The sequence below is a fragment of the Manis javanica genome, chromosome 12 (genome assembly GCF_040802235.1).
Source record: "Manis javanica isolate MJ-LG chromosome 12, MJ_LKY, whole genome shotgun sequence".
Taxonomy (NCBI): domain Eukaryota; kingdom Metazoa; phylum Chordata; class Mammalia; order Pholidota; family Manidae; genus Manis; species Manis javanica.
The window spans coordinates 86,021,748-86,038,818 of NC_133167.1; the positions used below are offsets into that span (position 1 = coordinate 86,021,748).

At 38.2% G+C, this 17,071-nt stretch overlaps 1 protein-coding gene across 2 annotated transcripts in view; it reads left to right on the forward strand.

The window, feature by feature from the left end:
* Positions 1 to 17,071, forward strand: part of ADAM9 (ADAM metallopeptidase domain 9) — a 117,252-nt gene that overhangs the window by 5,668 nt on the left and 94,513 nt on the right. For both annotated transcript variants that reach the window (XR_012123960.1, XM_073218970.1), the window contains exons 2-4: positions 4,488 to 4,585; positions 7,073 to 7,131; positions 14,991 to 15,069. Coding sequence is in view for 1 of the 2 variants with exons in the window: in XM_073218970.1 (XP_073075071.1) it covers positions 4,488 to 4,585; positions 7,073 to 7,131; positions 14,991 to 15,069 (236 nt within the window). In the remaining variant the exon portion in view is untranslated. The remainder of the gene's footprint in view (positions 1 to 4,487; positions 4,586 to 7,072; positions 7,132 to 14,990; positions 15,070 to 17,071) is intronic.

Consider the following 17,071-nt stretch of genomic DNA (forward strand, 5'->3'; position numbering starts at 1 on the left):
TTATTTCCTTCTACTATAGTTACTATTATGAAAAAGACTTTACTTCCTCCAACCACAGTACGTAAAAAGATGGGAGGCATAAGAGGAAGAAAAAAGCGCAACTAGCACCTTTTTCTTTCTTTTACTGAGTTTAAGACAGTTTAAGTTTCATATTTCAGCTCGTATTTTTATTCCCAGGCCATGTTTTCAGTAATGTGATTTTTGACAGTGTATTTACTCTGCAAATTCTAATGTAACAGGTTGTACTCTCTGTAGAGTTGATTGCATTAAGATTTTTATTTTCATTGTAAACTATATCTTTATACCAGTGGTTTTCAATTGGGGGCAATTTTGCCCCCAGAAGGCATCTGGGTGTTATTTTTAGTTGTCACACTGGTGGTTTTGCTGGCAGCTAGTGGGTAGAAGTCAGGGACGCTACAAACATCTACACTGCACAAGACAGCTCCCAGAGCAGAGAATTTTCTGGCTCCAAATATCTGTAGTGCTGAGGTCAAAGCTTTATACAAATAGTGCTAATGTACTTCCTTTATAGTAACATGGGAAACATTATTTTGGTTCCCATGAGAAGGTGCTACTGTTTGGAATTTAAAAAAAGGGCAGGGGGAATTTGGGAAAAAAATCTGCAAGATATGAGCAGAAAAAAAACGAGGTAAAGGAATTCTGAAAAATATAAGAAGAATTTTCATGCAACTATATTATCTATTATTTTGGACGACATAACCAAATATGTACACATCTTACAATGTTTTGGAACTCCTTTTGACACTTATAATGTGGATCCTTGGATTTTAAAACCAGGAAGTCAGTGTCAGAGTGACAGCTCCTGCACACAGGAGTTATTTTTGGGTGCCGTAATTCTGAAAGTCTTAAAAAGAAATGGTTAATTGTGGCTTTGAAAAAAAAAGCAAGAATTGTGCTTCAAAGTGGTAAGAAGGGAAAGAATGTTGTATCTTATATTCCCATATTAATTTTTATTCTTTGCTAACAATCTGGGTAAAAGATCCATAGTTTCAGTCCTGGCCTGAAACCAGCTGTGTGATACTATGAAGTCACTTAACCTGCTTCAAAACAAAAGCTCTTTAAATATTTGCCTGCCCATTTGCAGCTCACTTTTCTGAGCCATTTACTTTGCTCTGTGATGTTTGCTTCTGAGTTGGGATGAAAATTTAGTTTAGCTGCAGGTTGTTTAGCTTCTAGTGTAACAGTTGCCTGAGTTTATTAGCATATATATCCTTGCCTGTAATGATTTACTTATTATTTTGAATTATAATGATTATAGGAATGATTTACTTATTAACTTTTTATTTTGAAATAATTAAGTCACAAGGAGTTGCAAAAGTAGAGGATAATTGACTTTCGGTCACACAGAGCTTCTGATCTGTTACCTACTGAACGCGTTTTATTTCTGCCACCACTTCTAAGTAGTTGAACAGATTATCATGATCCAGAATGGAATTATTAAGGATAATGTTTAAACTTGTGTTTTTAGAAATTTGGGGAAACAGAAGGGCATTGAAAAGTTTATTCTGGGTGAGGAAATCGTCCTCATTTCATTTAGAATTAAGATTTAGTTAGATTTTAAAGATTTAGATATGGATACTTAATTAAGAATTGAGGATACTTTAGAATTTAGAACTAAGGTATTTCTAACTAGTGCTTTGAAACTTGCATCTGTTAAGGCCGTGGATTCCTTTTGACATGGTTCCCAATTGAAACTCCCAGCTGAAAACCTCAAATACCTGAATGATTTGTCATAGTATGTCATAAATACGCCTTGGATCAGCCCATCCCATGGTTGCGTTTGTATTGGAGTCCATTTCTGGTGTTTTTATGTAATGGCTTGAAGCCACCGTTAGGCAATAGAAGATGCCATATTGTGAGATGTAAGCGGTTGATGGATGGGGTTTGGAAACTGTTAGTGTGACATGTATCCAGGATGTGGATGTGGTACAATTTATGTTTTCCTGTTTACTTTGTATCTTTCGGAATCCCAAACTAGACAAGGTTATAGACATTTTATATGCAGTGTTGTCTTGAGCAAAGTTAGCTGTAAATACTTCATTTTAAACTGTATTTGAGAAATCTGAGGATCACACAATTAACAAATTAATGAACATATAGATTGGATCCAAAGGAAGAGAGTGTGAAAGTAGGGAGACCAAGTAAGACTAGTTTATAAAGCTGACAGGGAGGAGCTGTTGAGAAATGCTAGCTTTTCAGTACTTTAAATCGTTCATGCGTTCTTATCAAAGAAATATTCTCTTTTTTACCACTTTTAATGTCGAAAGTAATATAGGGGTTACAAAGTGCATACTCTATAAAAACAAATTCAAACAATACATACATACAGGAGTGCAGGAAATAAAGTCCAAATTCTTATGTCATTACCATCTGATTCTATTCCATCATGGCCACTACTTTAAGCAAGTTTGGTACATTTACTTGTGATATTTACATGTTTATTAATAACACATTTTATCGTCTCATTTATGTTAGTGATAGCATTGTAATATTTCATAGAAGCTATAATACAGAGTTGTGAAAGTAACTGAAAAGTCTCACTCGTCATCTCACTTAAAAAATAATTATTTTATTGCAGAAAATTTTTATTTTTAATTTTTTAATTTTTAATTTTGGTATCATTAATCTACAATTACATGAAGAACATTATGTTTACTAGGCTCCCCCCTTCACCAAGTCCCCCCCACATACCCCTTCACAGTCACTGTCCATGTGCCTAGTAAGATGCTGTAAAATCACTACTTGTCTTCTCTGTGTTGCACAGCCCTCCCTGTGCCCCCATGCACTATACATGCTAATCGTAATGCCCTCTTTCTTTTTCCCCACCCTTATGCCTCCCTTCCCACCCATCCTCCCCAGTCCCTTTCCCTTTGGTAACTGTTAGTCCATTCTTGGGTTCTGTGATTCCGCTGCTGTTCTGTTCCTTCAGTTTTCCTTTGTTCTTATACTCCACATATGAGTGAAATCATTTGGTACTTGTCTTTCTCCACCTGGCTTATTTCACTGAGCATAATACCCTCTAGCTCCATCTATTGCAGAAAATTTTAAACATACAAGTAATGAATTCTTGTGTACGTGTTACCCAGTTTTAATATTATTTCATGTTTCTCCTCCCTCAAATACACTTAGGATTATTTTGATGCAAGTACAATATTGTATCATTTTTGCCCTTTAATATTCAAAATCAATCTCTAAGACATAAGGACTTAAAAAAACTTTATCTACATGTTTATTATACTTAAAAATTAATATAATTCCTCAAGATAATCAAATAGCTATGCAATGTTAAAATTTCCCTGCTTGTTTCAGAATTTGTTTTTTCCCGTGTATTTATTTGAATTAGGATCCAAACAGGTCCATGCATTTATAAGGCTCTTTTAATTTATGAAAGTTCCCTCCTTCCCCTTTCCATGGCATTTATTTGTTGAAGCAATCCCACTTAATTTATTTCCATATTGATCCACTAAGTGGAAGATGTGACTTAGTTCTTCCCTGTCTTTCTGTTTGTGTATGCTAATCTTAACCCTTCTCATACTGAATGTGGTTTTGATATATAGAGATAGACATTTTTCATCCATGGTCCTTAGTATGGTGACCATCTAATTGATCAAGTTCACTGAAAAAATTGACATGCCATCAACAGCGAGGCTAGAAGAGGAGTATTGGATGTCTTGACAGACTCTATTAGACCCCACCATGGGATGTCTTCCCAAGGGACTGGTGAGGACAGGTTTGATTTTACTCAATTTTTGCTCAAGTGATGACGCTAGAACCTGAGCCCCACTTGGATATGATTCCACTGTGGAATTGGAGTAAGTCTGCCTGATTTGAGTTAGTTCTTCACTGTTAATAAATTCCACTTGAAGTTTTTGTTTTTAGATTAATGGTAGAATTTCATTTGAGATAATTGTTGCCTCTTGAGTATATGTATATTTGAGTGAACCCTTCAGGTATTAAAAGTAACTTCTCCCTCTTACTGCCCTTGTCCATTTTGTGATGTCTCAATACCACCTCAGGAGTGCCATTCATGTTGGGTGAGGGGGGCAGTGGGAGATGAGTGAGTGGTATTGGGCTCCAGATGCCTTCCCCCTACTTCCCCACATAGGTTTTTTTTTTTTTCCTCTTGTGTTTATACCTTAAGATTTCTTATAAGTAAAAGGGTTAGGGTTTTAGCTAACCTAACCTATTTAGGTAATAGCTAAAAATTGCCTGCAAAGGATTACTGTGTTTAGTGTATATACTGTTTAGATAAGATTGACATCCTTTTTAGGAAATATCTTTTTTCCTCTTACTTATCTAGTATATTGCTATTTTCATGTAAAACTATATACATATATAGTAATATGGAAATGTCACCTGATTTTTCTGTGACTTGAGTGTTCAGCTTTTCATTTCCATTATTTTTGGTATCATTTAGTTTTTCACGTCAACTTGTTACATGATGTTTGTTATTCTCTTTATTGTAGGCTTACAGCAAACCTCACATCTCTCTTCTTATGAAATTATAACTCCTTGGAGATTGACTAGAGAACGACGAGAAGCCCCTAGGCCCCATTCAAATCAGGTATGTTATCTCTTAACAGCTATGTGTGTATTTAAACTTCACTTTGTTTTTTTAGACAAGGGTGTTATTTCCTTGGTTCAATGAGTGATTGTCAGCCAGTGATTAGAACACAACCATACATATCTCACTAATGTTCTTTGGACATTATTCTAGCAAAAGTGACATATTCATCCTTAATGTCTTTTCTTTTTATGATAAAATGGTTAACTTGAAACATAACAGAATCAAGTAGTTGGTTCAGCAAAATTCTTTGTCCAGGGTAGGATGCTGACTATGTAGATTTCTAACTGCTAACTGACTGGTGGTGGTTACAGGGGCCTTGTTTGTGGTGGGAGAACATTTTATACTATATCTTATGGACTCTGGAGAATAGTGTGGTACACGCATATATTTCATATCTGGGAAGGTTTACTGAAAAGTGGTTTATCTCTATACCAAAAGAAATAGTACTGTGCTGTTAACAGAGTAACTAATGCACAAAAATTATTTTTTTATACTGTTTCTCTTACCATTAAGTTCAGAAATATTTTGGACATCAACTGATTTTGCAAACTCTTCAACTTTATAGAAATTTAATCTAGCTATTACACTTAATCAGTAACAGATAATGAAGAATAGGGTTTAGCTTATTAACTCAGAATTGCCTTTTTTTTCCCCATAAATACAAGGCAGTTTGTCCATTGTCTAGGGACTGGGTCTAGTAAAAAGAACACTGGCCTTTAGAGTTCGGAGCTGTTAGTTTTAGCCCTCCCTCTGGGTGCTACCATGAATTAGGTAGGTCATTCAACTCCGTTTACTTGTAAGTGAGGAATAAATGAGTCCAAGGTCTCCTTCCAGTGAACAATTTATAATTCTTCATCGTTTTTATTTTGAACTAGATATTCTACCATTTGATCATGTTGTGCCTTAGAATAGAGTTAATTTGTCTTACTTTCTTATTTTCTTCTTTGCTTCGCCTTTTAGCACAGGGACTGTGTTGTCCACTATTGAGTCTCTAGTCATCTCTAATCTTCATCAGTACAGCACACATAGATACTTGTGATCTAATAAGTGCCATTTGTGTGCCTCCATAACTATTTGGGAGGCACTGGGGATACGGCAGTGAACTGAACAGGCGAGAATCCTTGCCTTTATGGTGCTTCCTTTCTCATTGGGACGGGGAGGAAACAAGCAAATAAGTAATGTTCATTTATAATCTAGATTACTTAAGATGGTAGTAAGTGCTTTGGAGGAAATTGGGGTAGGGGTGGGGCAGCGGTGTTTGTATTTCTTAGTAGGACAGCCTGGGAAGGCCTTACTGAGAAGGTGACCCTTGAGTAAAGACCAGAAGGAGGGGGATGAGCAACACAGGCAGATACTTGGGAGGGGAATTTAGTGTCATGTAACAATTCTCAGACTCAGAATTCTCCTTGGAGGAGATGATGGAGGTGTTTTTACATCATTTGGCCAACAGCCGAAGGATAGAAAGGCACATGCCGACTCTGAGATGCTGGAGGGAGCTGGTATTTCTGATGACTCAGTGGAGATTGATGGAAAACACAGAGAGTTCTCAGGCTTCCCTGCAGGGTGTGGAAGTAGAATACCAGGGTCTGGAACTCGGTCTGGGCCTCAAAAGGCAGGTGCTGTGTTCCCAGAGAGGGGAGTGCTGTTTCTTGGCGACGTGTTAAGTTAGAGTCCAGGAACAGTAGGGGAAATAAGAGGGCACTTCTGATGGTACTATTAGTTGAGTGCCTCCATGACTTTCTCTTTTGTTAAAGAGTTAAAAAAGTTGAATATCCTGGTTCTAGTGACCACATTAAACGCTTCTGACCAATAACATGGTGAGTTGCTGGGAAAGTCATTTCAGAGTTGTTTTAAGTAGAGAAGAGGACCCTGAACTTGAAGATGTGTATGTGCAAGTTACTGTATCTCAATTCCTTGGTCCGATGTGCCATCGTTGTAAAGCACAGTATTATTTAATATAGTGTTAATTAAGAAATAAACAGTGCTACCAGTTAGACTACTGTGCTTTTGTGTGGCCTATTCTGATGCCAGAGGTGTCCATGGGAGGGGAAAAAAGGGTGTTTTAGAATTGATGAAATGTGGTAAGCTGTATGAAGATAAAAACTCATAAAAATGTGTGAATTTCTTTTCAACTTTGGATAACCAGAACTCTTGAAACCAGGATGTTTATTACATTTAAACAAGAGGAAGAACTACTTTATAGTGTAGGTAATACATGGGTGGACTTAGGAAAAATAATCCCTAAAGTTATAGCTGAATTTAAGAAGAGTTTAGGTAAACATCCAGGGGACTTCCCATAATAGGAATCATCAGAGTATACACTCTTATTATTTAAGAATTGATATGGGGTTCTTCTGTAAAAGAAATTCAGTCAGTAGGAAATTATTTTAAATCAAGATGTGATTTCTAGTGTCTTATAAATACCTGTTGTTGAAAAGTAATTTATAAGATGGCCTTTTATTGTTTTCTCCTCTGTGCATTTAGGTATCTTATATCATTGAAGCTGAAGGAAAAGAGCATATTATTCACTTGGAAAAGAACAAGTAAGAAATTTAATTTACCTTGGCTTTTCAGTAATAAAAAAAATAGTATATTGCTTTCTTTTCTAGTTAGATATTATTTAGTAGCTTGATAAAAAGATGAGAATACTAAGGGTAGAAGTTGGGAAAAAGCCATACTGTTTTGCTTTTCCATTGATGTTAGAGCAAGGGAAAATAAATAAGGAAAAAGTTGTATTTCACAAGAAAATTTTTTAATTGTGATCAGCTCTAGGAACTGAGCAGTGAGTGGTAAAGAAGTGTTTAGGGATTGTATCAGTCTACCAGAGCTGCCATAACAAATACTACAGACTGAAATAACCAGAGCTCATCTTCTCACAGTTCTGGAGGCTGGAAGTCCAAGATCGAGGTGCCAGCAGGGGTGGTGTCTGGGGGCTCCCCCCTTGGGTTGTAGGAGGCAATTTGCCCATGTCCCCTCCATGCTGTGTGTGAGTGGGGTGAGGACCCGGGGGAGGAGCAAGCTCTTGGTGTCCTTTCTTATGAGGACACTAATCCTGTTGGCTCAGGGCCTCACCTTTATGACCTTATTCAATCATAATTACTTCCTTGGTGGCCCATCTCCAAATGCAGCCACACTGGGGTTTGGTCTCAAAAATATAAATTTTTTTTGGGGGGGAGATACAAATACCCAATCCGTAAGAAGTAGTCTCTCACACCCCCTTTTAATCTCTTCTCCTCATTTTGCTGTGTTCCTTGTATGCCTTTTTGAAATGCCGAGTTTGGACTGTACTGAGCCACCCGCTTTCCTGGGGCCCATCCTGTCCCCCTTTTCCCTTTTTTTTATGTCCCATATCTTTAGTGAGGTGTGTTGATGCGATGTTAGCTGTTGCTGTCTGAGGAAGTGGGCAGCTCGATGTAGTCCTCAAACCACCCCCAGCAGCACCTTCAGGTTTGCTAAAATGCAGATTCTCAGGTCCAGCCTAGGATGAATCAGAGTTTCGGGAGGTGTCATAGCAGCCTGTGTTTTCACAAGCTTTCCAGGCGATTTTTGTGTATCCTCAAGTTTGAATAACATTTTTTAATCTAGAAAAGAGGTTATTGACCCAAAGGGTTTGAGTCTCCCTGGCAGAATTCCAGGCAGTATGACAGGTATTTTCAGAGAGAACAGCTTTCTGAAGGCTTTCTACTGTATATGATGGAAGTTCATGTTCATTGAACATTTTCTGTGTTCCAGGCACTGTACCAGGTACTTTTAAGTATGTTATTGATTCAGTTCTCACAAAACTCCTAAGAGATCCTGCTTGACTCCAATGTAATTGGACCTCAATATGTAAAAGATATCTAATGGGTCTAAATATTTTCCCCACTATTCCTTTCTATGGGAGATGTAAAGTCATTAGTTATTTTGATACAACTGCATAGTTTTCATCTTAATGAAAACTTATTTTCATAATCTGTCTCATTTATCATATTGTCCAAACAGCTTCACTGTAGGCGGTGTTTATTGTCTTCACTTTGTTTATGAAATTCCGGAGGTTCAGGAAGGTTAGTGGACTTGCTGGGTAACAGGTAGCTTGTAAGTTTCCCATTTGGGACACAAGTCCAGGACATTTGATCTGACTTGTGGTGGTCTGTGTGTATCTGCCATGCCTGCTCTCCAAGCCTATGCTCTTTTAATTGGTAGGCAAATGGCACTTGTCCAGGCATTCATAAGAGTGATCAGGCCTTTGGATGTCTTTGAGAGGTGGTCTTCAAAGCTTGAGGTCACTAATGGAAAAAGGTTAGGGCAGATACCTGTAAGAAAATGACTCAGATACTCTTTCTTAGTAATGGGGAAATTATGAAGTTCAATAAAGGAGTGAGTATATTTGAGTAAATGCTTATTTTTCTCTCCCAATGCTTCTAGAATAGTGGTTTTAACCTTCTTTTGGTCATGAACCAAAGGGCTGGGCTAGAGGATTTAGTTTAGAATGAGAACTTGATGGACCTTCAAAGCCTGACTCCCAAGATCAGGCAGATTCGGCCATTCATGTGAATGCTACACTGACACAGGCGTGCTTCTGGAGAAGCTGAGTGGAATTGGTGCTCCCTGGGCAGGTGGCCCAGCAAAGCCATATATCCAGTTTATTCTTTTCAAATTCAGCCCTAGGGGGACACAGAATGTGTATGTATGTAGTGGAGAGAGGGAGTGACCGGGAGGCAGAACAGAGACCCAAAAGGGTTGGGTAACTGGAAGACTCACGACTGCAGGGCTGCTCCCAAGCTCCCCCAAGTAGCCTTTGGTGAAGGTAGAGGATGCAGTGCATCAGGACAAAGAGAGTGCAAGTGTCATCCAGGGTGTGAAGACCTCCTGGCAGAGCCCCAAGGCCTTTCTTAGTTGCACAGATGTGCTTTGTCTTCAGATTACAAACCACTGGGACATGTGTGAAGCATCCTGTTTTCAGGGGAGCCTAGGCATGGGTTTACAGAAGGGCTGCGGGCATGCAGCCAGAGTCAGGCTGTGTAAGTGAGAAAGCTGCATGTAAACTGTCCATCCATCCATCTCTAAGCAATATAGACAAGCTGGGCCTGGGTGCCTCCAGAGGGGCTTAGAGCTTCAAATGGCACATTGTAAATTACTAGCCAGTACATTGCATTCCTGACTTGTCCACGAGCCCTGGAGATAAGCATAGCACTGCTCCAGTTTCTGCAAATGACAAAGGTTCTTTGCTTAACCCAGTGTTAGTCTGGCTCACAAACTTTCTGGGCCTATCAGAGCATGTCCTAGTAAAATCCAGGTTTGGCAAGAACCTGCTGAGAGCCCGCTGCCCTCAGTGTGTGGTCGCTCTGGATGTCTGATCAGGTTCCTCCTCCCCCTAGGTGATGTCTGATCACCCTGCTCTGTCTTCAGTAAGAATCCATTAGGCTGGTTTAGCCTGAACCTCCATCACCCCACATCTTTCCAGTTAGTAATTTTCCATCCAGTAATCCCCAGCCCTGCTTCTTGGCTGTAAGCTCACTTGCCCATGCCGTGCTTGGAGTTGAGACGGATCTCTCTCCCCTGCGTAGAATCCCACTGTAGTGATTCCCGTTCCTGCGGCGGTGGTGCTGCAGAAAGGCTGCCTCACCATCTTAACGCTTACCAAGTGTCATTTCTCTCACGGTCACGGGGCCGTGACTCAGATAGGATCAGATTCAGCACTGGGCCCCCAGACCCCTCACCAGGCCAAGCACGCACACCTTTGAAGCCTTTCTCTTCATTCCTGACTGATGGGGGATCCGTTGGTGAGTCTGGCTCCAGAGCCGTTACTCTAGGCAAACGTCCGGTGAAGCTGGTGAGGATAAATTTTGATTCTTAGGATTTAGAGTCTACTCTCTCAGCCTGGGTGAGAGTCCTTTGGAGAGGCCCCACCTTGGGCTGGAAGGTCTTCCTGGCTCCCTGTTCTGCGTGGGCATGATTGCTTGACTCCCTTGGCCTAGGAAGCTCTTCCTGACTGTGAGATCTCTCTGTTCCCTCTGGTGAATCCTGCTTCCCTCAAGGGAACTTCTCAGTCAACTGAAGCCCCTTTTCTCAAACTCCTGCTGACTTTCTGCTATGCGTGCTTCCTTTCTTGTTGGCATGAGTTTGCTGAGGATAGTTTGGAAGCTCACTGGCCTCTTTGGGACCCTTGGGAGCTCCCCAGATTGAATCCTGCAGGACTCTCCTCCTCATGGCTTCTGCTCTGCTTTCCTCCTTTTTCCACCTTTCACCTTCACTCCAGTTCCTTCCCCCTTAAAGCCCCTGGGTCTTCCATCTCTGTCCACCCATGAGACTTTTCCCTTCCCTCTTCACCCCTCAGCTCCTACAGGCACTTGAATTTTAGAGCCCCTGCCCTCCACTGGGGGCTCTGAAGGGACGCAGGGACAAAGCAACTACCTGAGGCTGAAAATAGAAAAATGAAAGGGCTCTCTGGAAATAGAACTGGGTAATTTGTCCACTCACATGGGCTCTGGAAACATCCGGACAGCAGTTAGATGTCTCTTTAGTCACTTGCCTGAAATTTATTTCATGGCCTCTGTAAGATACATATGATGGCAGAAGTAAATATTAAAGACTCCTCTACAGATATTGGTAGGCAGGTAACCTTAACTTGTTCTATTTGCCAGAAACCCAATTCAGATAAAAATACCAAGTCAGATAAACCAGTAAAATTGTATTACTGTTTTACTGACTCATGGCTAAAATTTTAGAATGAAAGCTATTGTATCCTTGTGTCTGTGTGTTTATGTATGTCTCTACATACGCTATATGTGTAGATATACATATGTTATAGATGTGTGATAGTTTCCTACCTCTGTACTACCAAATTAATTTACAAAATCCCTTAAAGGAATTCTATTAAAATTGGCTCAGAGATAAATGAATACTTATATAAATCAAGTTTTCATAAAACTCTCAGAAATATGAGAACTAATCCAAGTGTGTGTGTTTTTTTTAAAGTTCATGTGATCTGGGATAATATTTGGTAAATAAAGCTGTTGTAAATTTTTGAAAAAATTGCTGATAAACTCTAACAACTTCAGACTTGTCAGCATTAAATATATTATACAAATAAATACTTTCCTATATATGTTTACTTATCAAATAAGCTTGCTATCTTTATATGTTGAAGATTATAAACTATAAATCTGATCTAAGAACAAAGTGCATAATAAGGAATTGCTTGATACATGTCAAGCATGGCAGTTTAAAAATAAAAGGGAAGAATCATACATAACTTTTTAGGTCCTTAGCTTCTATGATTTTTTTTATTTTTAATAATTGCCTTATTTGTCAACAAGAAAAATAAGGTGATAGATGGCTAGCTTTAATTAATGTCTCATGAAATTTTCTTGAGTAATTCAAGCATGATTGTCAATATAAATTAAATAGATGTGTATAGGATACAATTTATAAATAGACTTATCAATGATAATTAAGTTTTAAAATATGTCTCCTTAAGAACAGGTTCAAAAATCTTTTTCATAACTTGATGCCTTAAAGGTATATTAAGTTCATGAAGAATATTCATTGACTAGATAATTTCTAAATAAGAAAAAAAATTTGAAACATTAATTGCTGAACATTAATTTTATTTACTTTTGGCATCTTGTTTTTAAATGCTATAGGGAAGCTAAACATATTTGGGTCTGTTATAAATATGAGAAGTTGTACTATGAAAACACTACATGTTGCTAGAAATATGAAGTGATACATTCGTAAATTGCTATAGAATGATAATGTATGGCAGTTTACAATTGCCTGCTTCCTAGTTTTCACTGAAAATCAGGGTTACTAATTTTAAAAAAATCTAACCAATATATGTAAATGAAACTACTAGGAATAATAAGGGAGAAGTAAGAAAAAAACTATTCAAGGAAAGAAAGATGTACTTTTGATAAGGAAAAGTATGAAGGATGTGTTTTTGTTAAAGGAAAAAGACAGTTTTTGTCCTAAAGTAGAGTGACTATTTGTTTCTGAACAAGAAAGAAGAAAAGAATAGGATAAAAACTGAACAGATACAAGAAAAACTTTAAGAAGATTTGGGGAAGGGAACCTTGAAAAGAGATCTTTCCCTTTGTGGTCAAAGCTGGCTAAGATTGGGTGAATTTATTTGTAAGGTTTTTGTTTTTTTTAAAAATCTGCCCTCGTATTATTAGTAGAGTGATGCAAATCCAGAATTTGGTTTTCTCTCTATTAAAACAACAAAATTTTCTTAGATTATGGATTTGCTCTTAATAAGAAATTGTAAAACAGGTTGTTTTTCTTTACTTTTTAAGTAATCTGCTTGGGAAAACAAGATTTTGTGTTTTAAAATACTTTTCGTGTGTTTCAGGTTGTGTCTCTCAGGGCTTTGATTATTTGAGAAAACCAACTCTTCTCCATATTAAGAGAGCTAAATTTTTTTTTTTTACAACTGTGTAGCTTTCTGTATTTGCCTTTGAAATCTTTTAATTCTGACTCTGGTTAAATAAATAACCAAGTATTGTGTCACAGTGACCTATGGTCCTGTTTAGTCTTGAAGTGGTCACATCCTTCGACATTTTTGACAACTTCCCCAATCAAATTCTCAGTGGAGTCTTTTTGACCTCAAACTAATTTTGAAATTTCCCAGATGGCCCCTGGAACATCTCAAAGGACTTGGCTGTCTCCTTATAAAAAGATGTTGAGCTAATTAGGCTATTTAATATGTTAAATTACATGGGAAGCATTGTCAGATAGTAAGCGATGATACCCCTTGGGTTATATGTGTGTCTTTGGCAGAAATGGGAGTGGGAGTGACTGTAGAGAGAAACTTTCATTCCAGTGGGAAACAACAGTAACCCCTGGCCAGTCCCCTCTCGCACAGTTTGCTGGCCCTTAACAAATCCTGAATTCTTCTGGTTCCCTCCAATATCTGGCTCTTCAAATAAACATTTCCAGTTTTTCTCCCTTTGGATTTGGAAGTCCTGAGAACTAAAACTGCCCTTTTCCTGAAGCTCAGTACGCTCAAGTTGGACAACTTGGGATAAATTTTAAAATATTACCGCATCTGCTTGGGCAAACAAGGTCACGTGTGGGCAACCTTCATGCCTCCCGCCATGTGGACCACTGAGAAGGTCCACCAGAGCACCTGATACCATCATCACAGACATTCAAACTGCAGACCAGGAAACTTTATCAGAGCCAGTGTGCCATCTAAAGATGCTTTGCAGTCAAGTCTGAAAATCTTGACGGCTGCCCACTAGCCTCAGAAACTTTGCCTTTTATTTTCATAGCAACTCCCCTCTTTGAATGCCTGACTGCCAGCACCATCCAGCAAACATCCTTTACTGCCAAGTCCCAGTAGATGATTCAGCTGGTCCTTAATGAGCAAAAGGCGACCAAACGAGACAGTAGACTTAACATTGTTCAGAGGAAAGAAGAATGTGTCTTTTTTCTGTGAATGAGGGGGAGACTGACAGAGACTCTGCTTGAGCCATCTTTAGTCAGGCTCATGAGCCTAGTAGGCTCATTGGTGAACTTCCTAGTAAAATCCAGCCTTAGCAAGAACCTGCTGAGCGCCCCCCACCGAGGACATGTGATCACTCTGTATGTCTGATCAGGTACGCCTTCCCCTGCCCAGGTGATGTCTGACCACGTGGCCTGTCTTCAGCAGGAATCTCTTAGACTTAGATTTAGCACTAGCTGCCCTCACCCCAGATGGTTTTCCACCCGCTGACCTCGCACCACACCGCCTGCCCCTCAGCTATAGATCCCCACTCGCCCATGTATTTGGAGTTGAGGCTGATTTTTCTTCCCAGTGTAAAATCCTGTTACAGTGGTACCCATACCTGTTGCAATGACCCTGAATAAAGTCTGCCTTACCATCTTTAACAAATGTCACTGGATATTTTTTCTTTAACAAAAATAACCCTGTCTTTAGCCATGTGCTTAACACTGCTGAGCTCTCTTAACAGGCAAGGAAGCTTCAGGAATCAGCAATAATTGTTTCTTCCAACAACTGACAGATTTTGTCTCTGTACTTAGGAGGTTAAGGCTATGAGTGCTTCTTGTTTATATGGGACTTTTAGAAAAGAGAGCACTTCTAGAAATTTGATGTGCTATGTAACCTAATTTATACTTTTCCTATAAGATATATCAGAAAAATATAAAGACTTTGCTTATGTTAATTTTTTTGCAACCAGCAGTTTTTGACCATTAGAACAAACATGCAGCTTAGCTTTATGAGGAAGTAGCACATGATTCAGAGGCAAGTCCGTTTCTGAGCTTTGAGTTTTACAGTAGCTCCTTTTTTCAGTAGTGATTTACCCAGTGAAACTTTTAATTCCTGCTCATCTCTTCCAGGAATGATGCCTTATGAGTTGTTTTCTTAGTACTGTATAGATAAAATAATTGTAAATGATGTGCTTTATTCCTCTTCCAGAGACCTTCTGCCCAAAGATTTTGTAGTGTATACATACAACACAGAAGGGGCTCTGATCTCTGACCATCCTGATATGCAGGTACTATATTTTCCTCTTGATTCTATAGGAGAATTTAAATTATTATAATGTTAAAATGAGTTCTGTTCAGGTAGTCAGGACTGTTACCTTGCAGAACACTTGACGCTGTGACATGTGGAGTTCTCCTGGGGGTGAGTAGGTGGTGGTGCATTTATGTAGACTAGACTATACCTTCTAGCTCTCCAGGGACTCAGAAGTCAAGTGTTTTTTTTTAAAGACCAGGAAAATAATTTTCTATTTAAATGATAATCCTTGCTGATTATGAAGGGAGAAAGTTTGATGTATTTTGAAAATAGGGTTATTTTTGTTTTTTTGCTGAAAGTTGGTATTTCTGAAAGCACACCTTACTTATTAAATCCTTTGATTTGTTATTAGTACTTAAAAAGAACCAACTCTTGTTTGCTGTTGTAAGTTCTAATTTTTCACTGAAATTAATTCTTTTTTTAAAGAAGTGTGGTCCTCTTTGCATCAGAGCAGACTATTTCTGAGGACAGAACTGGTCAGGAATACTCAATAATTGGCAGATGTCGAATGTGATTTTATGTGTTATCTAAATAGAGCATACACATTTCTGGTGTTACCTGGGAAGAGTGTTTTTCGTCCTGTTAGGCCGTTAGGTATTGTATATTTTTTTCTCTTGCAATAGTTTCCATGAAAAGTCTTTGTTCTCCTTAAACATGTATTGTTTACCCCCTAGCTCTGTGAAGTTTGGTAGGTGGAATTGTTTATGTTAGTTACATAATTTGTAGGACTCATAAAATAAATAGAAGGCAGAACATTTATTTGAGATAAATTATTAGCACTTAAAAAAAATAGGGAAATGCTGACTTAGCCTTATCCTTTCCTGTCTACTTGCTTGTTCGTTTATGTTAGCATTATTTTAATAGCAACGTAGGAGAGAAGCTTAAATGTATGTGATAGCATCAAGCAGATCGCAAATAATCCATGCACCCGAAGATCACTGTGGTGTGAAGACCACAGAATTGGTGCGGCTTGACAAAAGCAGTGATATTAAAAAGGCATTTTTTTTTTTTTTCATGGAGAGGTTTCTTGGCTTGGGTTCTGGAAACGCACCCCATTTGGGCTTTAATCCTGACTCTGCCATTTTTTTGCTGTTCAGATTACTTGTTTGTACCTAAGTCTCCTCACCTTAAAATGGGAATAATTACAACTTCATGGAGTTCCTGGGAGCCTTAAATGAACTAATACTTGTAAGATACTTAGAATAGGCTTACAGTTTAACATTATTTTTGCTTTTATTGGAAGTGTATATGCTTAACACCACTAAAAATAGAGTTCAGTCATACAGAAATTTATCTGAAATTATCTTAAGTATTAAACAAAAACTGTTATTTTAAAGTATTATTTTGAAATTGTGCTTTCCAAGTGTTTAAAAAATACAAAGATGGAGTCTTTTCCTTATTTCTTGGTTATTGAATATTGTTCAGATAGATCAAAGTGTGAGTGTAGATTTGAGATACCAATTTAAACTTTGGTACTGGAATTTTTTTTTAATGTATGGCTAACTTGTCAGATATCATAATGACATATATTTTTGTCCATGAAGTGAAATTGTTTCACTGAGAAAATTTAAATGTGTTCCCTTACGATTCTGTTATTTAAGATTAAAGCAATTTCTAAAGCTATTGTCTGACTTTTATCATCAGTGTCTTTCACAAGACCAGTAAGTTTTAATAACCACTTTATACAAGTCGCTGTGTGAAATAAAACTCCAAATGACTATGTCTTAGAACTTTTGGGAACCTTGAAAATACATTAGAAAAACTAACTCCCCCTGTTACTTAATGCTCTTTGTTTCCCCTGAAAAATATTTTGACTGCCCAAGGCTGGCTGGGCTCTGATAGCTGGTAGGCTGGTCTCTAATAGTTCTGTGTACTTCTCTTCCCACTAGTGAGGTTATTTGTTTACAGTTTGTGTGTTTCTGAAAGCGTTTATGTCATTTGTATCTTTATTGTAGTGATTCAACTTAATTGGATGTTTT